The 26,060-nt window shown below is 36.9% G+C and overlaps 1 protein-coding gene across 5 annotated transcripts in view; it reads right to left on the bottom strand.

The window, feature by feature from the left end:
• The window catches only part of LOC106868417 (tubulin monoglycylase TTLL3), a 99,622-nt gene that overhangs the window by 23,194 nt on the left and 50,368 nt on the right, over positions 1-26,060 (bottom strand). For all 5 annotated transcript variants that reach the window (XR_016241030.1, XR_016241029.1, XM_052966487.2 and 2 more), the window contains 7 exons: positions 25,771-25,899; positions 21,257-21,371; positions 16,254-16,430; positions 14,795-14,916; positions 7,441-7,496; positions 5,685-5,836; positions 1,388-1,483 (listed from right to left, as the gene is read on the bottom strand). Coding sequence is in view for 3 of the 5 variants with exons in the window: in XM_052966487.2 (XP_052822447.2) it covers positions 1,388-1,483; positions 5,685-5,836; positions 7,441-7,496; positions 14,795-14,916; positions 16,254-16,430; positions 21,257-21,371; positions 25,771-25,899 (847 nt within the window). In the remaining 2 variants the exon portion in view is untranslated. The remainder of the gene's footprint in view (positions 1-1,387; positions 1,484-5,684; positions 5,837-7,440; positions 7,497-14,794; positions 14,917-16,253; positions 16,431-21,256; positions 21,372-25,770; positions 25,900-26,060) is intronic.

Consider the following 26,060-nt stretch of genomic DNA (forward strand, 5'->3'; position numbering starts at 1 on the left):
TTTGTAATCCCCAAAAATATCATAATCATTGGTCCAGCCATTTGGCCATGAAGAGGGAGCAGACAAAGAGACATAACACCCATTAGAGTAAGATGTGCCCTGTCCAACAGTTTTTTTGGGGTTTTTTTTCAAATAGATACAGCTTCTACCAGATTGCTCCAGAAAGCTATCGCAAGTTTTCTACTCTCTTTATTAATACCAAAGACACAAATGTTTTACTTTAGGTTAGAAAGCAGAGCTTTAAGTGTTCTTGCTTGCAAAAGCCAGTTCACCATAAAATATAAACTTTTTTCTGTGCCCAGTGCAAATAATGTTCAATGGTTTTTTTTTTTTTTAATGCAATCCATGCAGTATTTTTAGTGAAGGCCAGCAATCCTTCTTGCTTTATATAATTCAGACACCACTGCTATGCTGAATACACCAACTGAGGTTCCAAAGTATCTAACTCAGTTAATTGTACACAGAGTATAGTCTTGCACTGTGACACCCAGTTTTAATTAGGCACATACCAAATTCAATATAATTAGAGGTATGTGAGAAGTATAATTCTTAAAGTATTATCACTGAGTGTATCACCTATGCAATATCATTAGCATGGAGAAGGAGAGACCAAGCAAGCTATGATTGTTGAGAGGGTGATGTAGTAAGCTGATGGGTTTGGGAAAGTATAAGACTGAGAGAAATGTGGAAACTAGAATGGGAATCAAGACAGTCCTATTTAAATATAACTTAAACAACCTAGATTGGAGAAAATAGTACTTCTTGTGCTGAGACAGTATAAACTAATTGTGACTGCTGACTAAATGAATTTAATATTGTAACATTATGCAATAGGATGGCAGTTTTTTAATACTTTTTCTCAATTAAGTGATCTCTGAACAACCCTTCTTTAACTTAGCAACCATAATTTAAAAAGGTTCTGGCCATTAGTGACCCAGTTCATGTCTAATTTAATATTCATTTCTTAATATTTGTCCAAGGCAGTGAGCTGGCAGAATCATTATCATGCCAGGCAAAATGCTTAGCAGCATTTTGTTCGTCTTTACATTGTGAGTTCAAATTCTGCTAAGGTCAACTTGGCCTTTCTTCCTTTCGGGGTCGATAAAATAAGTACCAGTTGAGAACTGAAGTTGATGTAATCAACTTATCCCTTCCTCTGAAATTGCTGGCCTTGTACCAAAATTTGAAACCAATATTCTACCAGATTAAAAGCATTGATAATGAACCAGGGATAAGTATCTACTTTAGATATGCACTTTCTCTCCTTTCTTAGTATTACTGAACTACAAGACTGTTTCTTATAAATTGAAATATGTACAATGATCTGAATTCCTTTGGATTAAAGACTATACATTCATATTTCAACCTGAAGAAGTTTATTACTTACCAATATATTTTTGTATTACATATTTTGATTCCTTCTTTATTACATTCCCTTCATCAACTTTTAAGATACTATCCAAATCATCATGACAACTTATACCTGAAAATTACAAAAACAATGTATTAGTTTATATGATTGTGGATGCTATAATGAAAGATATGACCAGTGTAGGCAACTACTATTTCCCAACCTCACTTTGTATTTATAAATTTTGTTTCTATGAATTGTTGCACTTTTTGATTTAGTCTGTCTTACTCAATAATTTTTTTCAGTTTCTCCCAAATCTATTGCCAGTAAACATTAATCTACATTTCTCAACTCACTTTCCATCTGATGTTTATGCAACCTCAGCATTTTCTCTCACAGCATTCTTTGGTGGTTTAAATTATCAGTTGTCATCTTAGCTCATAATATAATAATAAATATTATTAGTAGTAGCCCATTCAAACTTGATTCATTTCTTAGTCATGATATACAGCTAACAACACTTGTACTTCGAAATCTTTTCCAGATGTTTCTTGCTTTCTACTTTTACTGATCAGGTTCCTCTATGATACATCATACTTAAAGTCAGTACATGTTTTGCTTTTCTCACATGCTTATTGCTACTAAATCAGTCCTGATTTTGTATGCTTCATGTAAATAAATTATTGATATACTTTGGGGAATAAATCAAAACAACTGATAGCTTTATCTGTATTTATTTCCTGATATAATTTAACTTTATATCTATTTCTATTATGGAGTTTATTTATAGCTAATAGTTGATTGCTGTCAAAAAAAAGCAAACAACATTGAACTATAAAAGTTAAACATACTCTAGTAATCTTTCCAGGTTCATTCCAATGTAAAAATATTTTTACAATTTGATTTGAAATAGATTCCAATGTCATATGGAACACAGGCTGAAGAATATTAAACACTAAAAATTGTTTATTCCAATTAATTCTTATTGTTTTCATATCAAAGTGTTGTCTGCATAACAGAATTTTCAGAAGCTATAAACAGAAAATTGTATCATATAAACAAAAATTTATACAAAGATACTTCTCTTTTATTTCATCTATTTATTTATTTATTTATTTTTCAAAAGATAAATTAATTTTATCTTTTACTTGTTTCAGTCATTAGACTGCAGCCAAGCTGAGGCAACGTCTCGAAGAATTTTAATTGAATGAATTGACCCCACTACTTATTTTTTCAGCCTGCTATTGGTTTCTTTTGCTGAACTACTAAGTTATGGGGACATAAACACACCAACACTGGTTGTCAAATGGTTGCAGGGGACAAAAGAAGACACAAAGACACACACATACATATAAACGCTAAGCCTCTTTCAATTTCCATCTACCGAATTCACTCAAAAGGCTTTGGTTGGCTGAGGCTATAGTAGAAGACACTTGCCCAAAATACCACACAGTGGAACGGAACCCAGAACCATGTGGCAGGGAAGTAAGCTTCTCACCAAACAGCCATGTCTGTGCCTGAAAATATTTTTTAGTATACTGGCTAACATTCAGACAATTTTAAGCTTGCTTACAGTGCTTTCTTTTTTTTTTTTTGTTACCTGAATTCTGTAGCAGCAGATTAACAAATACTCTCTTTTTACTCTCTTTTACTCTTTTACTTGTTTCAGTCTTTTAACTGTGGCCATGCTGGAGCACCGCCTTTAGTCGAGCAAATCGACCCCAAGACTTATTCTTTGTAAGCCTAGTACTTATTCTATCGGACCCTTTTTGCCGAACCGCTAAGTTATGGGGACATAATCACATCAGCATCGGTTGTCAAGCAATGGTGGGGAGACAAACACAGACACAAACACACACACACACACACATATATATATATACATACATATATACGACGGGCTTCTTTCAGTTTTTGTCTACCAAATCCACTCACAAGGCTTTGGTCGGCCCGAGGCTATAGTAGAAGACACTTGCCCAAGGTGCCACACAGTGGGATTGAACCCGGAACCATGTGGTTGGTAAGCAAGCTACTTACCACACAGCCACTCCTGCGCCTAAATGTTCTTGATACTTTTTTTTTTAAATTTACATTAAAGTTTAACCTTGAGAAGCACATTCTCAAACCTGAAAATATGAATACTTCTAAATTTACAATAAAAAATTTTGAATATTTTCCCACTTTAGATCCTGCCTATATGGGAGGTCATACATCTTGGATTCAGAAATAACACAAAGGTATTTCAAAAAAGCTATGAATGAAATTATACTTGATTATAGAATATATCCAGAGAGACTATACATAGGTATATAACTACTTATTTTTTTTAAATACTTTTTTCTTTTCCTGAATTCCACTGCAGAAAATTCCAAATATTTATTTAATTCTTGACATGCTAGTAGAGAAACAAAAACACCAAATCCTTTAATGATTGCATCCTCACCATTTTTACAACTGCTTTTTTCATGTTGGCATGGGTTGTATGAGAATTTTTGTGGTAGTACTCTACCAACAGATACCCTTCCTGTCATCAATTCTTAATTTTTTTAAGAGACTTATTTTCTAGGTCTTCTGAATGACAAACAGCTCAATGCTAAATATATATTTTATGGCAGGCATAAAAAATTGCACCAAGTATGTAATATGAAGTGCCTCAGTTTTACATAACATATAACCGATATCAACACACACACACACACACACACACACACACACACTCACACACACACACACACACAAATACACACACTTATATGACAAGCTCCCATATAGTTTCCATCTACCAATTTCATTCACAATGCATTGATCAACCATAAGCTAGAATAGAAGACACTTGTCCACAGTGTCATGCAACAAAACAACATGGTTGCAAAAGTGAACTTGTTGAATGGACACCCAAGCGTGCTCATCATCATCATCATTTAATGCCCGTTTTCCATGCTTGTTGATTGGACGTTTTGACTGAAACTGGTAAATTGGAGATCTGCAACAGGCTCCAGTGACTTGTTTTGGTTTGGTTTCTACAGCTGGATGCCCTTCTTTTTGCCAACCACTCAACAGAGTGTACTGGGTGCCTTTTACATGTCTCTGGCACTGAGCCACAACTATGATTTCACTTGGCTTGACATGTCTTCTAAAGCACAGTGAATCACCAAAAGTTTCAGTCACTTGTCATCATCTTCGTGAGACTCAACACCCGAAGATCATATTTCACCACCTCATCCGACATTTTCCAGGGTCTACCTTTTCCACTGGGTCCCTCCACACTACTTCTAATGATAACACAGTGTAAATTATTTTTTTTGTCATTGGTCAATAAGTGTTATTTCCTACTTGCTTCTATCTAGAAATCAAAGGAAATTACTACTATTCCCTTCAAACTTTGCTTTTGTGACCTGGACATCAATGTTTTGAAACTGACCTGTTTTCCATTACATTTCAGGCAGATTCAGTGCTGAGTTGCTGAAGCAGAAATATCCTTATAGTAAATATTTTGCTCAATACCACAGTTTTGCTTGTCAGTTGCTTGACCTTAACAACTGGAGCATGTCCCTTAGAGGCTGACAATACGTGCATCTGTGATCGTGAGCAGGAGTAGCAGGGGAGCATCATAGTCATGTGTTGAGAGAAATTCTTTGGGGGTTTGAATAAATGTAACAAAAGCAAAGTTTGAAGGAACTATTAGCCTTTTTTCATATTTTCTAGGGGCAAGCAAATAGAAATTGACAGATGCTACCCAAAAACTGTGTCACACTGTGTTATTAAATAGGAAATATATTATCTGTTTTCTTGAAGGCTGCACTATTTTAATTTCACAAGATAACTTCTAATTTTGATGACCTGCATTATGATCGTTGGCTTACACTATGTTAGAATCATTGTCTGTTCTACATTCATTTTTCTATAAGATGGATAGAATATTCTATCTTTGTATTTTTTCATCATTTGGATCTGTGTATCTTTTTGATTTGTGAAATTTTTAATCCTTTTTTAGAACTTAAACCAGCTATATCCAGCCCAAATATTCAACCTGTTTTACGTTCAAACCAACCAAATCTGACCTCTCACACCTGCTCTAAAGTGTTATATCAAAAATAAACTATTACATCATTGAAATCTAAAATCTATGAGATGATGTATCATTAATTCAAAACAATGTAAATAAGTATTGTATTTGACAGAATAATCTGAATGCTAAATGGTTAATAAGCTATTCCTATTTTTCAAAGACTATGGTATAGATTTTCCCCAATGAAACAACATGCAGATTTTAACTAGCAAATAACAATACAAAGTACAAAAAAATAAGTTTACAAAAAAATGTATAACTAACCCCTTCCTCGAGATTGGGCACCTGGTTTAAGGATCCATATATTGTGTTTGCCATCCAAATATAACTGAGGACACTGCAATCGAAGACGTTTTAAGGTGCTTTCACATAGGTTGGCTAAGGCTGAAGTCACACCTTCAATGGCTAAATCAGAACTAAAAACATTAATCACTATTTGAATGTAAAATTCATGGGATATGAAATTCTTATTATGAATGTAATATTACTACAAAAATATATGTAATAAATTTCAATGCTGTAAAATTGTTTCTTACTTACACTCCCACATGAATGTCTAAGTATAATCAAGAGTACATTTCATTTTCATGAAAGAAAGGTCTCATCACTAACATAGCTAGAGGGGGGCAGAAGGGGCAATCCATCCCGAGCGGCATTTTTATAGAGGCAACACCACTTTTAGGTCTGCTGTAGGCAATATGTATTTTTTGCAGTGGCCTGGGGTGGCAAACTGAAGGGCCACACTGGGCAACACACTTTAGCTACACTAGTGGGTTTCATGTAATAATTAACACCTTAATGAGTACACAGGTTGTGTATTTTACACACAGCTCCATCTGATGAATTACATCATCATCATCATCGTCATTTTCATGTCTGTATTTCCTTGTTTGCATGGGTAAGACAAGACATCTTCAAGGCAGTATTCTATACCCAGATGTTCTTCCTCATGTCCACCCTTCCTAAATTTCAAATAAGGTACATTATTCCACATATTCACATGTTATATTACTGCTGAATGTTTTTGTTTCTGAAATGCATAGACAATACCACCACCACCAGCACCAACATTACCTAAGTCACATAAGTGTGTATGTGTAGCCTCAAGAGCAGACAGGAATGGTTGTTGTTGTTGGCACTCCATCGCTTACGACGTCGAGGGTTCCAGTTGATCCGATCAACGGAACGGCCTGCTCGTGAAATTAACATGCAAGTAGCTGAGCACTCCACAGACACGTGTACCCTTAACGTAGTTCTCGGGGATATTCAGCATGACACAGTGTGACAAGGCTGACCCTTTGAATTACAGGCACAACAGAAACAGGAAGTAAGAGTGAGAGAAAGTTGTGGTGGAAGAGTACAGCAGGGTTCGCCACCATCCCCTGCCGGAGCCTCGTGGAGCTTTAGGTGTTCTCGTTCAATAAACACTCACAACGCCCGGACTGGGAATCAGATCCGCGATCCTATGACCGCGAGTCTGCTGCCCTAACCACTGGGCCATTGTGCCTCCACACGAGTGGTAGTGAGTAGCAAAACCAACAATATCTATAATAATGACATCCACTGCAATCAATTTTTAAAGTTAGTTAAAAAACAAAAAAAAAAGGGTGAAGGTTTTTATAGCTTCATCAGAGGAGGAAAGGTACTGCTCTTGACTTTGCAGGACTTCTGAGATTGGCAGGTGAGGGAACAAAGGAAGAAACTATGACTCACAAGTTATACACAGGTTGGAGACTTACTACATATACCTGCAACACAGTGGACTGATGGGTGCAATCAAATGTGATGATGATCAGATTAGGTCGCCCATCTAAGATATAATGCCATGGAAAACAATGACACTTGTTGAGTGAGAAAGTCATGTGAAATGCAGGAGGAAAAGTAAGAGTAAGACACTGGAGAAGCTTTAACAATATTAACTTAGCATATGAGATGAAACAGTGTATGCATGTATGTGTGTGTGTAATTGGATAGTTACAAGTAAATGATTATGGTAAAAATTAGGAAACAATATATTTACTGTATAACGTGATAATGCCAATGACGTAAATCTGCTAGTTCGGCTTCGTTTAGAGACTATAAAATAAAAATATAGAAAACACATTTGTACTTTAATTTCCAGACAATTCTAATATTACTTCAGCATTAACCTTTACATATATTTTAAAAATAAAGATAAACATTGTGTATGTGTGTGTGTGCATGTATCATCATCGTTTAACGTCCGCTTTCCATGCTAGCATGGGTTGGACGATTTGACTGAGGACTGGTGAAACCGGATGGCAACACCAGGCTCCAGTCTGATTTGGCAGAGTTTCTACAGCTGGATGCCCTTCCTAACGCCAACCACTCAGAGAGTGTAGTGGGTGCTTTTACATGTCACCCGCACGAAAACGGCCACGCTCGAAATGGTGTCTTTTATGTGCCACCCGCACAAGCCAGTCCAGGGGCACTGGCAACGATCTCGCTCGAAAATCCTACAGGAGCCAGTCAGGCGGTACTGGCAACGGCCACGCTCAAAATGGTGCATCTCATGTGCCACCCGCACAAGAACCAGTCCAGGGGCACTGGCAACGATCTTACTTGGCTTGCCGGGTCTTCTCACGCACAGCACATTTCCAAAGGTCTCGGTCAGTAGTCATCGCCTCGGTGAGGCCCAATGTACGAAGGTCTTGCCTCACCACCTCAGCCCAGGTCTTCCTGGGCCTACCTCTTCCACGGGTTCCCTCAACTGTTAGGGTGTGGCACTTTTTCACGCAGCTATCCTCATCCATTCTCACCACATGTCCATACCAGCGCAATCGTCTCTCTTGCACGCCACAACTGATGCTTCTAATGTTCAGCTTTTCTCTCAAGATACTTACACTCTGACGGGTATTCACATTGACATTACACATCCAACGGAGCATACTGGCTTCATTCCTTGCGAGCTTACGTATGTCCTCAGCAGTTACAGCCCATGTTTCACTGCCATGTAACATGGTTGTTCGTACGCATGCGTCATACAGTCTGCCTTTTACTCTGAGTGAGAGTCCCTTTGTCGCCAGCAGGGGTAAGAGCTCTCTAAACTTTGCCCAGGCTATTCTTATTCTAGCAGCTACACTTTCAGCGCACCCACCCCCACTACTAACTTGGTCGCCCAGATAGCGGAAGCTATCGACTACCTCTAGTTTTTCACCCTGGAATGAGATAGAAGTTGTTTCCTGTTTGTTTGCAGTCTTTATTGCACCTGAACATCTGCCACAAACAAAAACTAACTTGCTAGTTAACCTGCCTTTGATGTTGCTGCACCTCTTATGTGTCCATAGCTTGCACCGGGTACATCTTATAGAGTTACTACCTACTCCTTTTCTACATACTGAGCAGGGCCATCTACCTGAAGGGGTTTGTGTTTTATCTACCTTCCTACTTATTAGGATTTTGGTTTTAGCTAGGTTGACTCTAAGGCCCTTCAATTCTAGACCTTGCTTCCACACCTGAAACTTCTCCTCTAGTTCTGATAGTGACTCCGCAATTAGGGCAAGGTCATCAGCATAGAGGAGCTCCCAGGGGCAACCTGTCTTGAACTCCTCTGTGATTGCCTGGAGGACTATGGTAAATAAGAGGGGGCTGAGGACGGAACCTTGGTGGACCCCTACCTCTACCCGGAATTCATTGCTGTACTCATTTCCAACCCTCACCTTACTGGCAGCATCTCTGTACATGGCTCGCACAGCTCTCACTAACCATTCTTCTATCCCAAGTTTCCTCATTGACCACCAGATAAGGGATCGGGGGACCCTGTCAAAGGCTTTCTCCATGTCAACGAAAGCCAGGTACAGAGGTTTATCCTTAGCTAGGTATTTCTCCTGCAACTGTCTCACTAGAAATAAGGCATCAGTAGTGCTTTTACCTGGCACGAACCCAAACTGCATCTCATCTAAATTGATTCGCTCCCTAATTAGTTGGGCTATGACCCTCTCTGTAACTTTCATAACCTGATCTAACAGCTTGATGCCTCTGTAATTATTTAATACGTATATATATATATATATATATATATATATATATATATACGTATGCAATATAGTTACATATATATATCTAAGATATATATATATACATATATATATATATATATATATATATATATATATATATATATATATATATATATATATATAATATATATATATAACGTGAGAGAGTTAGGGGTTGGGGGTTCAACCCACTAAGGGATAGTATCTATCCAGTATACTGCTGGGAGGGTACCCAATTATTGCTACACTAGTGCTATACTACGTGCAATCAATGGGAGCGGGTAAAAGTGGAGGTTTTACCCAAAATTTGTATAACAATTAGAAAATGGAGGATAATATGCTGAACCCAACTACTTGCAGACGGTGTATCCCGTTGAATTCATTAATTTAATTCATAGCAAAAGTGACAAAAAAAGAAAGAAAAAGAAAGAAAGAACCAAAGCACAGGTGTCTATGGCAGACTATGTTATTTTGCCAACCTGGTTTACATATAGAAGTACAAAGTACATAAGGAATTAGAGGATGAACAGAAGTTTAATCTTACAGCTGTTTCGGCCTAGTTTTAGCAAGCCCCATTCTATCCGAATATTCCTTTCCGGAGTGATTATCGGATGACATTTTGAAATGGGGTTACATGCCCAAACCGCTAGACCTCTTCAGAGATTCACAAAGGGTTTCATACAAATGTAGAGCAGGAGGTAAAAACAGAGGTGTGGTAGAGACCAGAAGAAAAACAACAGCAAAAATAAGATAGAAATAAAAATAAAAAATAGAATTAAAATCAAAATAAAAATAAAAATAAGGGTACAGCAGGAAAAAAAAATAATAATAATAAAGAATACATAAATGAAAAATGAAGGTATAGCAGGTGGGACATGAAAAAATATAAAAAAGATATATGTCAAAAAACCCTTAAAAATACAAGGCACACAAAGAGCCTACAAACATTATAAATAGGTAGCTATAGACACTCCAATGCACATATATATGTGTGGGTCCGTGTGCACAGCCTTACTCGGATGTCCCCTTACTCCCATGTGTGCATATACAAGTATAGTAGAAAGTGGTTATACATCTTTAGATGTATACCTGACTTTCCTACTATAAACTTATAGAATATAACGGAACGCTGAACTCCAGACTATCAACTTAAACAACACTTTATTTAGGTGGTAAATATATACATCTTTAGTTCTTGTTGTTACAACTTCTGTTGTTGGGACGTTGTTATGTAGGTGTGAGTGAGCTGTCGAGCGTAAGTCCGAAAGATGTAGAGAGACAGCTTAACACGTAAAGAAGCTGTCTCCAGAGTTCGAATGTTAGAGACACTCTTGACACGTCCATTGCTCTATGCTGGCCAGCAAGAAAGAGAATGAATTGAGCGGGAACGCTTGGTTGTTTAATTCTACGCATGCGTGAGACTACGCATGCGCACAGTGTTACTACAGGGCTCCCTTGCCAGTGCGGAAACGCACGATAAATGAAATCTGTTAGAACACCTGAGGCAGGATGGCCACTGAAAAACCACCCACAAGATGTGGTACTAACACACACAAAGAAAAGTCAAAGAAATGAAATGTACACTTCTAAAACACATGCATGCAACGTATAAATGAAATGACAATGACAAAACAACCGTGATGACAACTGTCCAGGAAACTGGAATCACGCGATGTAAAAGTCTGAGTGTTTGTTTTCCCTGAAAGGAAAGAAAATGTATGAGTGCACAAGTGTGTGTGTGAGAAAAAACACAGAACAAGTGAAAGTGTCTGTAGTATAGACTGCGAAAAGTCCCAAAACACCGAGATAGAGTACATTGATGAAGACGTCGGCGCAGGAACTGCTATAGCTGTGTTCTGTATGTGTGGTGGTAATGATGTTGACAGTGGTAAGGATCTGTTGAAACTTGGCGACGTCGGGGGGAATGCTTGTAGTTGGTAGTAGTAATTGTTGTCGTCACAGTGGTAATCTTGGTTGGCGCACGACGCTGGTGGCAAAAAGGCTGTTTGGTGATGAGTGTTTGAAGAGGTACGCTTTTACAGACAATCGACAGACAAATCTCTGTACGACCATTAGCGAAAACCTCGAAGAAAAATTTTCTTAACCCAAGATGAAAAAACGACCGTGCGAACTCAAAAAGGAGAAATGGTGACGAATGGAATAACAGAGGACTCCTTTTATTTAAACGTGTCACACGGTCGAAACCAAAATATATATCAAAGATGATATACAAGTAATTACGTTATACTACAAACATTAGTGAATTCGTAAATACCAGTAATGAGACGATAGAAAAAAGACAACCGTATGAAATGAATAACAAGAGTTATTGTGTGGCATAAAAGATGTATGAATATGTGAGAGTGTGAATGCGACATATAAGAACAAAGGTTCTATGTAGAAGTTCATTTTATACAAGTTATTAATGTTCTAGTAGCAATAACAGTGATGGTGACGATGATGGTGACAACAACAACAACAACAACAACAACAATAATATGCCAAACTTTCAAACTTAGCGGTATAAGATATCCTGTTGCTTCTTCCAACGGCTCTACCATTCTGCTGCTAATGGGGGAGGGTTAATTACTACCGTTAACTTCCCTCCTTCCAATTGGGCAACTATTGTTTTAAACTGCCTACGCTTAGCTACGGTTGGATAGCCACTGACCGGTCAAGATGTTAGCTTGCCTGCGCACATCCCCCCCCCCACACACACACGCGTGCTCTGTATATCTCCCCGTACTCACGCTAATGCGTGCGTGTATGTATATACACATGTATGCGCGCAGCCACACATCTCTTAATCCTACTATATACTCACGGTGAGGGGGTAAAATTCCCAATGCAATGGCAATAGAGTTAAATTGGTAGACTTTCAAGAAGACTACAAGCCGATAGCCACAACAGAAACAATGAGGATAACTACATTCTCATCTATACATATCCATATATACACCCTTATACACATTATGTCCCCACACATATCCCCATACTTATTCATACATACACAACTGTGTGGCCAACTATCATTACATCCGTATGTACACAACTACATACCTACCTACATACTCACCTATACATATACACATATGTAAATACACACACACACACACACACACAAATAGATGTACACACACACATACTTATACATATATACACACACACATATACATATACCTACACATACACATATATACACATATATATATACATATATATACATACATATATACACATACATACATCCATATAGATATCCACATCCACATACACACATGCACGTACATACATCCACGTATGCACTCACAAGCAAATAGATATGCATGTGCATACACACAGGAGGAGTTATCTCTAGTAATAAAAGACCAACGACAACAAGAACAATACCAACGACAACACATGTAGGTACATCTACATGTGCACACACATACACACGCATAGCCACTTCTATTAGTTTTGATAAAGGGGCCGTGTCTGCAGTGCTACCCATTTTCTAGTGTATGTCTTGCTGCCTGTATGTTAATATCAAGCTAGGTTTACCTCCTAATTACTGTAGCTATATATATACACACCCACACACACACATATATACATACACATATATACACACACACACATACACAAATATACATATATATATATATATATATATATATACATACACATGCACATCCATGTACCCACATATATGTTCACTTAAGTATCAAGTGTTAGCCATCCCAATGTCAGCAGAGCATAATTAGTTATCGCTAGCGAAAAGCAGTGTCCTAGAACTAGGTATTTTCTTATATTAGATATATGTATGTAGATAACAGAATTACATATGCCATAACCCAGCATAAGAATAGTGGTTAACTTAAATATGTATTATTTAAAACATGCGCGGTATCCAGACCTGAGTTCTACTTGAATTTAGAGAAAGTACATCCAATTCTGTGAAGGCATGAAACGTTTCTTTCCTTCAAACTATTAATAATCGGGATTTTGGTCCTAATTAGGAAAAAGATTTCATTTATGCATAATAAGCATTTCCTATTTTTGTTATTATATGCAGGTGCGGACGCTAATATTTTCCAGTGCAGGTTAAAGTTGATGCCCTTATCCTTTAGTTCCCATATGTAGCTACTTAATCCGGTAGAATTCCTTCTGTTCCCGTTCCTAAATGTGTAGTTGTGATAATTAAACCTTTGTTTCATACTATTTTTAGTCGCACATTGGTATACCACTTCTCTTCTCATGCAGCTATTTCCGAACACGCAGCTTTCCTTTACTCTACAATTGCAAGTTCTACCTAGGTGCCCATAGTTAGTGTGATTAGTGTTAGGATTTGTTATGCTACTGCCATTTATTGCGCTTCCATTTAACCCCAGGGCCCTGTTATTCCCATTACTATTGTTGTTAGCAGTGTTAGGATTCTTACCTCCGCTATATCTAATACTTCTATTGCTAGCATATTATCCTCCATTTTCTAATTGTTATATATATATATATATATATATATATATATATAATATATCATCATCATCATCATCATTTAACGTCCACTTTCCATGCTAGCATGGATTGGACGATTTGACTGGGGACTGGCAAACCAGACTCCAATCTGATCTGGCAGAGTTTCTAATTGGAGTCTGGTTTGCCAGTCCCCAGTCAAATCGTCCAACCCATGCTAGCATGGAAAGTGGACGTTATGGGTTGGACGATTTGACTGGGGACTGGCAAACCAGACTCCAATTAGAAACTCTGCCAGATCAGATTGGAGTCTGGTTTGCCAGTCCCCCACTACTCTTTTACTTATTTCGGTCATTTGACTGTGGCCATGCTGGAGCACCGCCTTTAGTCGAGCAAATCGACCTCAGAACTTATTCTTTGGATGCCTAGTACTTATTCTATTGGTCTCTTTTGCCGAATCACTAAGTTACGGGGGCGTAAAAAACCTAAGAAGTTGAACCTAAGAAGCATCAGTTGTGGTGTGCAAGAGAGACGATTGCGCTGATATGGTCATGTGGCGAGAATGGATGAGGATAGCTGTATGAAAAAGTGCCACACCCTAGCGGTTGAGGGAACCTGTGGAAGAAGTAGACCCAGGAAGACCTGGGATGAGGAGGTGAAGCACGATACCTCACTACATAAAATTTCCATACATTTTCCCTTTTATTCTAAAATCTATGCTTATAATAAGTCCAGAACTGAATCAACAAATAACTGATTCTTCATTACCATTCTTGGATCCTCAAATCCAGTCAATCTAAACCATTGCTTCAATTTTATTAACATAAAAGAAGTAAATGAATATATACCTTATTCTAAAACAAATAAACTGGTAGCAATGAGAAAGCTAATAATTCTTACTTTTTCAACTCTGGAATCAAGATCTTGATTATCCTTGCTGCCTAAAAATAGATCACAGTACCTGACAGCCTGTTCAACTATGTCAGCTGGTAATCTGAGAATTTCTCTTTTGGTTTTCTTTTCTGAACAGCACAATAAGAAACAAGAATCATCAGAACATGTGGTTTAATAGATAAATAAGCCATGATATTAAAAGTAAGAAATAAACATCATGCATGTGAAAGAATTTCGACATTTTCAGTTGAAAATATCAGAGTAAAAGATATTAGTAATTTTTTTAATGAAGTCATGAGAAATTAAACAAAATTATATTTGATGGATATATGAGTAAGGGCCTGGTTGTTTACATAAGATTGCTTCACAATCACATGGTTACAAGTTCTATCCTACTGCATGGCCTTGTCTGTGAAATTGAGTAGACAAACTGTATAGAAATTTGTAGAATGGATTTACCAGGTGGGCTATAGAGTGTATCATCACTTTCCTCACAAGTCAGGTGAGCCATGCAAAGCTCATCATCAATATTCTTCTTCCTCTTACTAAGTCATAAAAAAAAAAAGACTAACCCAGGCGACTGTGTGTTTTGGCATGATTTTTACAGATGGATGCCCTTCCTAACACCAATCATCCTAAAGAGTGGACTGAGTGCTTTTTACATGATTAAGAATGAGAACTGAAACAGGTGTGTTGCTGAAGAGGAGATACATGGTTACCTGGAGAGAGTGAGTTAGCAAGAAAGTGGACAGAAACAGGTGTGCTGCTATAAAGGAGATGCATGGTTACCTAGCCAGAGAAGGGAGGACAGAATGATCAAGGATGAGGGCAGAAACAGGTATGCTGCTGTGGAGGAGATACATGGTTACCCAATCAGAAGGAAGAGGAAGGGAAAGAGAGAGAAAGTAAAGACTCGCTTTGGTCATGAATGACCATGGGATGTACCTAGAAAGTTCCCTTCCAAAGCACAAATCTGGACAAAGTTGTTTATGGAAGAACAGCAGTCACCCATGCACACCAGCCTCCCCTCTCCATGCCACCAATGTTATCCAAAGGAAAGGCAAAGGCCAATGCAGCTTAGCACCAGTGACGTCACAACTCATTTCTACAGCTGAGTGAACTGGAGCAAAATGAAATAAAGTTTCTTGCTCAAGAACACAACACACAGCCCAGTCCAGTAATCAAATGGAATGCTCAGTCCAGTAATCTGTAGAATGCTCAGCCACATGCATGTTAATTTCACGAGCAGGCTGTTCTATTGATTGGATCAACTGGAACCCTCGTCATCGCAACCAATGGAGCACTAGCTGATATAACAGGAATTAAGAAGCAGCTTGGGATCAGTTCAATCAAACTTACACCTCCTTACAAATATAATCTTGTGTTTAACCCTCAATCAAGATAATAATCCCTCAAAATACTAATTAAAACAATTCTAGTTATTCGATAAAATAAATCTACTTACCATCTTTTTTTTCTGATTCTTCTCCGAAATTAAGATTTTCAGTTTCCCCACTTCTATCAGCTGCAATGATTTTTCTAATCTCTTCATTGTATCCCTTGTTATATCGTCTAGAAGTTGAATAGTATGCCTCAAGGACAATTTTTAAAATGCTTGTACAGGCAGTAAGATTGAAGTCATCTGAAATGAGAGAGATTAAATTTTACAAAGTTACTATTCTGATTTCAACTGTTGTTCAGTCATTGATTTTACATCTATTTTACTATGCTGGCAGAGGTTGAATAAAGACTACTTTGACACAGCATTTAATGACCAAATGTCATTCTTGTTGCCAACACTTAACAGCTATTCAAGGTCTCTATTCCACTGGTTTTTGAAAGCTCAGAGCAACAAGTTGTAATGCCAACAAGGAATATAAATATCACATCAGCAACAGGCAAAGATGTGGAATGTCAACATTCACACACACATACACACTCTCTCTCTCTCTCTTCCTCTCTTTATATGAGGTGCAGACATGGTTGTGTGGTAAGAAGCTTGCTTCCCATCCACATGGTTCTGGGTTCAGTGCCACTGCGTGGCACCTTAGGCAAGAGTCTTCTACTATGGCCTCAGGCCAACCAAAGCTTTGTGAGTAGATTTGGTAGACAGAACCTGAAAGAAGCCTGCTGTGTGTGTGTGGTGGGGTATTTATTCCCCACTCACCACTTGACAACTAGTGTTCGCGTGCTTACATCCCTGTAACTTAGCAGTTCAGCAAAAGAGTCTGATAGAATAAGTACTAGACTTTAAAAAATAGGTCTGAGGGTTGATTTATCTGACTAAAATCCTTCAAGGCAGTGCTCCAGCATGGCCACAGTCAAATGACTGAAAACAATAAATGAATATATCACCATCATGGTTTAACATCCATCTTCCATGCATATGTATATGGGCTACATGGTTATACAGCAAACAACTGCTTACCCACACAATTCAGCTCGTACTTTATCCACACAGTCATGCCTCCACCTATCTTAATAAATTTAGAGGACATTAAAAGCGTTTCTGTGCTACTCTGTACTACAGAATAAATCTACAGATTTTAGCCAACATCGTAGGTGACAGACAGATGTCATTTCTTTGGCTTCATGGACAATATTTTTGTGAACAGGAGAAGAGGACACAGCCAGACTAGTTTCTAACTTGTAATGAAATTTCATATGACTGAAACTCTTACCACAGCTGTAGGGTAAGAAGTTTGCTTCAATGCTACATGGTTCCAAGTTCAGCCCCACTGTGAGACACCTTGTGAGTGGATGTGGTAGGTGGAAACTGAAAGAAGCCTATCATGTATGTATGTATGTATGTATGTATGTATGTGCGTGTGTGTGTGTGTGTGCGTGTGTGTGTGTGTGTGTCTGTATGTATCTGTGTTTGTGGTCCACCACTGCTTGACAACTGGTGCTGGTGAGTTTATGACCTTGTAATTTAGTTGTTCAGCAAATGTGATTGATGGAATAAGGCTTATATAAAATGAAGCTTATATAAAACAAAAAAAGTTAAGTCTTGGGGTTGATTCATTTGACTAAAAGTTCTTCAAGGCAGTGCCCCAGCATAGCCGCAGTCTAATGGTTGAAACAAGTAAAAGATAGAAGCAAAATTACTAAAATTTCTATCTATAAATATATATCATCATTTTAGCATGCACCTTTCTACACTCGCATGGTTTGGATGGAAATCATTGAGGTGGATTTTCTATGGCCAAAAGCCCTTCCTATCGCCGACCCTCACCTGTTTCCAAGTGTGTGCAGATGTATATATATATATATATATATATATATATATATTTATATATGACAATGACCACTAAAGTGGACATTTAATGTGCTAGAAATAGACCACATGTTGTGTCTACTAATTATGGTATTTCGCTGAATTTCGTTTTGAGAACAATTAGGTCTTAGTAGACACAACATGTGGTCTATTTCTAGCACATTAAATGTCCACTTTAGTGGTCATCGTTATATATAAAAATATACTTTAATCCCCTAAGATCTCAGATATTTTTTCTGAATCTCTCTGATTCTTTAAATGTGCTAGCTTCCTGGTAATAAATCGATATTAATTAATATCTGATTTTTTACCCTATGTTTTAATTTTATATATATATATATATATAGTAGGTTGCAATTGGTTAGTTCTTAAACTAGCATTTGAATCCCACAAGTAAAAGTAATGTTTATTATTATCAAGTTGAGGGAGCCTTTACATACTTGCTCAAATCGCACAAAAAAAGGTAGCCAAGTCACTTCATATCACACCCTACTAGCTTACAAAATGGACATTGCAGTTCTAAATAGACAAAAACAGCAGCAAGTTGCTTACAGAAGGCTCAATCACAGTCAACAACAACAACAATCTTTTCTCTCACTTGTTTCAGTCATTTGACTGCAGCCATGCTGGGGCATCACCTTGAAGGTCTTTTGTCAAACAAATTGACTTCAGGATTTATTTTTTTTAAGCCTGGTACCATTATTCTATCAGCGTCTTTCGCTGAATTGCTACGCTGGGGAACATAAACACACCAACACTGGTTGTCAAGTGGTGGTGGGGAATAAACACAGACACAAAGACATAAACATATACATATCGTGTTATATATATATATATATATATATATATATATATATATATAACAGGCTTCTTTCAGTTTCCATCTACCAAATCCACTCACAAGACTTTGGTTGGCCCAAGGCTATTGTAGAAGACATTTGCCCAAGGTGCCATGCAGTGTGACTGAACCTGAAACCATGTGGTCGGGAAGCAAGCTTCTTACCACACAGCCATGCCTGCACCTTAATGCAGTTAAATTTTCTATAGTTCTACTCGAGATTATATATATAGTCTTCTACCTGAACAGCTCCTGTCAAACCATCCAACCCAAGCCAGCATGGAAGATGGACGTTAAGTGATGATGATATATATATTAGTGTCTGTATTTATCATTGATGTTAGATGGCAAATAATCTATGGTGGCAATAATTCATGTAATGACATACATATGGACCATTCTCATGTGATGTACATGACAGCCAGACACAAGTTGTAAATCTTGACCATTTACAAGAATTGTACTGATTTATTCTTTAGAATAAAGTTTGACTGCCCAGGAAAAAAATTTTTTACCAAGAATGTATGCTGAATTTTTTAAAGAGGATCCAAATCATATGATGTATGACATCGCACAAAATATCTTGCTTCACCTGAAAATATTAACTGTGAATTCCTCTGAATCTCTCCAGAGCAGCAAAAAATGCCTCATGGTGTTTATTTACATTAAACTTTGAATTAAAACAATGCTAATATCTTTGCTCAACATTAATGTTTGTGGTAACAATTCTCATTTACCTGGAGTGACCTGCATGACGAAAATAGGTGTGGCATTTTCAAGATAAATATTGTCTGTCTTCCAAACAGAGTAGATCTGGAAGAAAACGTCCCAGTATCAATATTTGTCCATATATGAACCATTTCAACATACCTTTATAGGTGTATAGTAATTTTTCTGGACATTCTAGAAATTTTTGAAAAGCTGTTTTAACTTTCATGAGAATGATCCACATTCATTCTTAATATGTTCTAGCAGATTCGAACATGTGTTAATTGCCATTGTGTTTAATCATTGGAGAACAACCACTTTTAAATGAATGTGTCTTCATAACAAACTTGATTTATAGGGTTAAGGGTACTTTGGGACAATGGTGTTTTGACCTTGTTGTATGCCTCTCAGCCAAAGCTTCTCCAGACCAATGAATCTAAAAGACTTTTGAGGCTCTTGTTTACAGGATTCAGCAAATAAATTACTTGCTGAGGAATGTTGATGTCTGTTGTTAAAGAAAATACAAAATTTCTTTGAGAGACTTTTAAAAATTTACAAAGAGTATTACAAGGATCGGCTGAAAAGTCCATAGGCTGGCTAACATACTCTCATGAATGGTGACCAAATGAACTTTATTTTTCAATATAGTCCCCCTTGTAGTCCACACATTTCTCTCATCAGTGATGCAATGCTTGGATCCCGCTGGTGGAAAAGCTTTCATCCTGTTGGTAAAAAAATGTCATCCACAGCAGACACGATATCATCATCACTGCAATACTGGTTCCCAGCTGAATAGCTTTTCATGTTGGGGAACAGATGATAGTTAGACAGGGCTAAATCAGGGGAGTAGGAAGGGTGATCAATCAGTGCAAAGTCACACTCATCCACAGCAGCCATTCAAAGCAAGGACATGTGCACTGGAGCATTGTCCTGATGAAACAAGACACCTTTTGTCCGTTTTCCTGGACATTTGCTCTTGATAGTCTTTTGTAATTGCTTAAGCAAGTTGGCATATTACTCTCCATTGATGCTGTGGCCCTTTCGAAAATAGTCAGTAAACACAATGCCTTTTGCCTCACCAAAACCTTCATCATGCCAAGTTCATTGTGCAGAATATTGTCGACTCTCTCACAGGATATGCTAATCCATTGGCTATTGGATTTATAGTCAATCACCTGCCATCCATCACCATGTGGTGAATACAATCAATGTTTTCCTTGGTGGTGGCAGTTTCAGGACATTGAGACCTTGGGTCATCTTCAAGACTCTCCCTTCTCCTAAATTCAGCTGCCCACTTTTGCACAGTTGATAAAGCTGGAGCATCATCCCCTAATGTAACAAGCATGTCAGCATGAATGTCACTGCGGGGCTAAACCTTTTTTCTGCAGGTACTTTATAACATCATAATGCTAAATTTTGTCCATTTTCAAGAGAAGTCGCTACTAGTTACATTTGAAGTGTTCTTTGAGCAGTGAGATGTCAGTTTACCTGGAAAGAAATAATGCAATTATTCATAAGGAGAGTTGAAATTAATCCATGTAAGATTTCACAGTTCTAACATCACTCCTTCATAGCCTATGAACTTTTCAGCCCACCCTCATATGGCAAAAATCACCATATACTAATATGATGTTTAAATATTTACCAATAAATTCTTGCTTTTCTTCACTATGACAGAGTAGGTAACAACGAGGAAAAAATGTGTGTGGATCTGTTTCATCATACCAAGGAAGATTTCGTAAATTCAAACACAAACCAACCTGTAATATAATAAAAATTTACTCTTCATATTAAATCTGGAAATAACGGTTTTCATCAATAGCTGTAATTTTTGTTCTGTTTTTTTCTGTTACTTTCATTAGTTAAAATCAATTAATATTCATCTGAAAATTATTTAAATTTAATTTAAATACATACTATCTTTAAATATTTTTTTTTAAGTTGAATCAAATGACAATGATGTTATATAAAGCATAAATAAACTCTCAGAAAACAGTCACTTAAAAAAAAACACAAAAGCAAACCATATATATATATATGCATATATATATATATATATATATATATATATATATATATATATATATATTCCTGGCACTTGGGCCGGTGGCACATGAAAAGACATTCGAGCGAGACCGTTGCCAGTGCCGCTGGACTGGCTCCTGTGCAGGTAGCACGTAAAATACACCATTTCAAGCATTGCCAGTACCCCTGACTGGCCTTCGTGCCGGTGGCACATAAAAGCACCTACTACACTCTCAGAGTGGTTGGCGTTAGGAAGGGCATCCAGCTGTAGAAACTCTGCCAAATCAGATTGGAGCCTGGTGTAGCCACCTGGTTCACCAGTCCTCAGTCAAATCGTCCAACCCATGCTAGCATGGAAAGCGGCCGTTAAACGATGATGATGATGATGATGATGATGATGATGATGATGATGATATTGAAGTTGGTTTATATTAATATATAAGTCAAAAGGTTTCATAAAAATCAAGTTCATTTAAAACAAAGGTTCTCAATGGGGGCCATAAGCCCCCTCTCTATGGGAGGAGCATTTGGAGCTCGAGTGGGGAATTTTGGAGCAAAGGGGCACTAGGCGGGGGCATTAAGAGAGTTTGGGATGCTAGTGGGGCGCTGGAAGACCCTCGTCTTTGGTAAGTTTAATTTGAAATTAATGGGTAGTAGCTATATTTTCACATCTCTGCAACAGTCAGTCTAAATAAACCATGCCTTTTAGTTTCAAATTTTCAATAACTTAAAAAAAACACTTTTCCACTTTGACAACACCAAGCAAATTCCTGGTATCATGTGTAACTGGTGCCGCTAAAGTGAAACCCCCAAAACTAAAAACAAATGAATAGTGACAAACGATTAAAAGAAAAAAAAGTAATGAATAAAAGCGAAAAGCTAAATGTGTGTGTGTGTGTATGTGTGTGTGTGTGTCCAAATATATAAAGAATGGTGGTCAGAATTTTGGATCAAATTGGCTTTTGGGAGTGGCTGATAGATATGTATTTGTTTATGTATGTGTATGTATGGGTATGTTTGTATGTATATGATTGCGTGTGTTGCCGTTTTGAATTCCTTTCTGCGATTGAACTTAAAGTGACCCCTGGCTATTAAAGACCCAACTACACACATACACACATGCGCGCACACACACACACATTTGTCTTAGGTTTTGTATCCATTTGAACTGCAGCTATACACCAGATAATGTGGTAAGTCTTATGTTCTGAAATTTAAATTTTGAATTTGTTTAAATTATAAAATTACACCCAGCTAAAAAAACATCTTTTGGCTTTGGAAAACAAAACCTTTTCTTTCTCTTTCTATATTTTTTGTTAAGGTAGAATTTCTCTGCTTTGGTAAGGATTTTTCAATTTCCTGTATCAAGCAATGGACAGAAGCATTTAAAAAAAATTAAATTCATAGAGGTGAACAAATTCAAAAATATTAATTTTAATCATAATGATGGAGAGGAGTAAACATTTTCTCTTTCCTTAATACTAACAAGAGCATAGTATGAGGGAGATTTGGCTACTATTTCTAGCAAATTGAACAACCACACAGAGAGTATCTTATTGGCTCATTTGTTGATGTGTATAAGTAAGCAAAAACTAAAGGAAAAACAGACACTAGCAAGCACACACACACACACACACACACACACACAAATGTATGTATATATATATGTGGCTCAGTGGTCAGAGCACCAAACTTACGACCATGAGGTTGTGAGTTCGAATCCCGGACCAGGCTGCGTGTTGTGTTCTTGAGCAAAACACTTTGCTCCAGTTCACTCAGCTGTAGAAATGAGTTGCGACGTCACTGGTGCCAAGCTGTATTGGCGTTTGCCTTTCCCTTGGATAACATCAGTGGCATGGAGAGGGGAGGCAGGTATGCATGGGCGACTGCTGGTCTTCCATAAACAACCTTGCCCGGACTTGTGCCTCGGAGGGTAACTTTCTAGGTGCAATCCCATGGTTATTCGTGACCAAAGAGGAACTCCGATATATATATATATATATATATATATATATATATATATATACACACACATGTAAATTTGACATGGGCGATTCTTTCTTGTCTTAGGATTCACAAACAAATGGCTGGGTGGAATTGCGTGAAAAATTACACAGATGTGTAGAATGATCCAGTGGTGATACTGGGCTTTGTATTTTTTCATAGCTCCCATGGTTACCGAGATAATCTACTATAATAATACTCTTGTGTTTATGAATGAGAAAGTAAGGGGTGATAGATGAATAAGGAAGGAAGGAGTAATGTCATACTTGGTAGTGGAATGATGAAAATTGTACACAGAAAATCAAACAGCGTTTCAACTCTGTGTGAATATATGCGTCTGTATGTAAAAGGGGGGTATGTGAATGTGTGTGCGTGCGTGTGTGTGTGTGTGCATGTGCGCACGCAATGGAAGTGGGATGGTGCATCTTTGTTCACTTAGTATTTGGGTTTATTTTTCGATTTGGTTGAATCTTGGTTGTTTTTCTTTTGTTGGTCAGTTATTTTTAGTGTTTTGACAGAAAAAAGTCATTCTAAAATTGCTTTTTTAATGTAAGCATGCCCAACCAAGTCAAATGCTTACAGAGCAGGTTTTACAGCCACATCATCCAAACTGACCAGGAGAAACTGGGCTTAGCTGCTATTATACATATATATATATATATATATATATATATGAAAATAATTTCTGTGGGGGCCATCTGTGATTCCAAGGGTCAATATAGAATCTATCATTACAAAGCACTTAAATCTAGTCCTAAATTTAGATTGTTATTAAAGATTTCAAAGACCCTAACTGAATATTTCCTTTAACAAAATACCATAAATGACTATGACCCAAACAAATTTAATAGTAAACTAAGAGTGAATACTCATAATAAATTCTTTTACAATAAATATAGGAAAACTTTATTCAAATTAACATTGGAATACTAGAAGGTATAGTAACTTTTGGTATTTTCTTTTCTATTTTGGAATATGGAAATAATTGTTTTAGTTATTGATAGATTTGTTTTATGAACATTTATTTTCTATATTCAAATAGAAATGTTGACATATACATGATAGCTCAGATGTTACAAAAGATGGAAATTTCCTTTTTTAACATAATTTTACAATGATCTAAGTCAATAGCAATATAGTGTATTTATTGCAGAAGGTAATCCTGTGTTTACTATTGTATAAAGGATCAGAAAACTGTACATGTATAATAGAGAAGACCACAGAACATATAAAATGAAATATTTTGAAATTGGACTCTTAAAGCAAACTTGATGAAAAAACATAAAAAGAACTGATACTAAAAATTTTAATGAATTTTTAATTGCTCTTAAAATAATTTTTACATCAATTCCCTTTCATCATCATAATACTAAATGGTGCTTCAATCACTAATTTAACCTTTTGGGATTCAAATTAATCTGTAAAGCTTATTTATTCATGCTGTTTTTAATCAATCATGCATCAATTCAGTTTAGGATTTTGATGATGTGAACACTGCAGGGAAGGTGTGAGAAATCAGACCTGGTTGGTTTGACCATAAAACTGAAAGGATATTTTGGCTACACATGGCTGGTTTAAATGCTAAAGATTTAAAGAAGAAAAAATTGAATGTTCATCAAATCAAAATTCGATGAAAAATAAAGAAAGAAATTCTTTTTGGATCACTACATTATGTATGTTAGCTCATGCAAAACATCCTTCATGCAGAAGACATCCTGGGGAAATTTCCTGATATATGTTTTAAATTGTCTTACTAGTTAATAATTCCCCCACCCCCACCCCCACCCCCACCCCCCAAAAAAAACATTCACTTAAAAATCATTCTCAGATATGGCTGTTATGTGTTAGGTTCTGTTTTGCAAAAGAAGTTTGATAAGACTGAAATATGTTTGGAGTTGTCACTGTAACTACTAAAGATCAGATTCATTCCTACATAACCACATTTACATTTTTATCCATTTAAATTCTGGAGTCTTCTTTGTCCCTCTTGACAGTAATCATCATCAACACTAATCTTTTATCTTCTGATTACATGTGTACTTTAAAGAGATTAGAAATCCTTCTTTATTTATTGTATATATGTATATATATCAGCTCTCTCTTAACTGTATTCCAGAAAGTTGCGCTTACCTTTGTGGTAAATACTCCTGATTGCAGAAAATGATTAATCATTTGATCTTTGTTTAATAATTGATGATCAACATAATCTCTTTGTAACACCCAAATCAAAGATGGTTGCACATTTCGGACCATTCTGGACTAGAATATATTAAAGACTGATGATATTTCAATAAATTTTAAAATAATCACAATGCTTTTTCTAAAATGCTTTAGTTATAATGCACTGAAATCATATCAAAATTTCATAGATATACAATATTCTCAAACCAAAGTTTAAAGATAATCAAGTACTTTTAATT

The sequence above is a fragment of the Octopus bimaculoides genome, chromosome 3 (genome assembly GCF_046866305.1).
Source record: "Octopus bimaculoides isolate indiv1 chromosome 3, ASM4686630v1, whole genome shotgun sequence".
In the NCBI taxonomy this organism is placed as follows: Eukaryota; Metazoa; Mollusca; class Cephalopoda; order Octopoda; family Octopodidae; genus Octopus; species Octopus bimaculoides.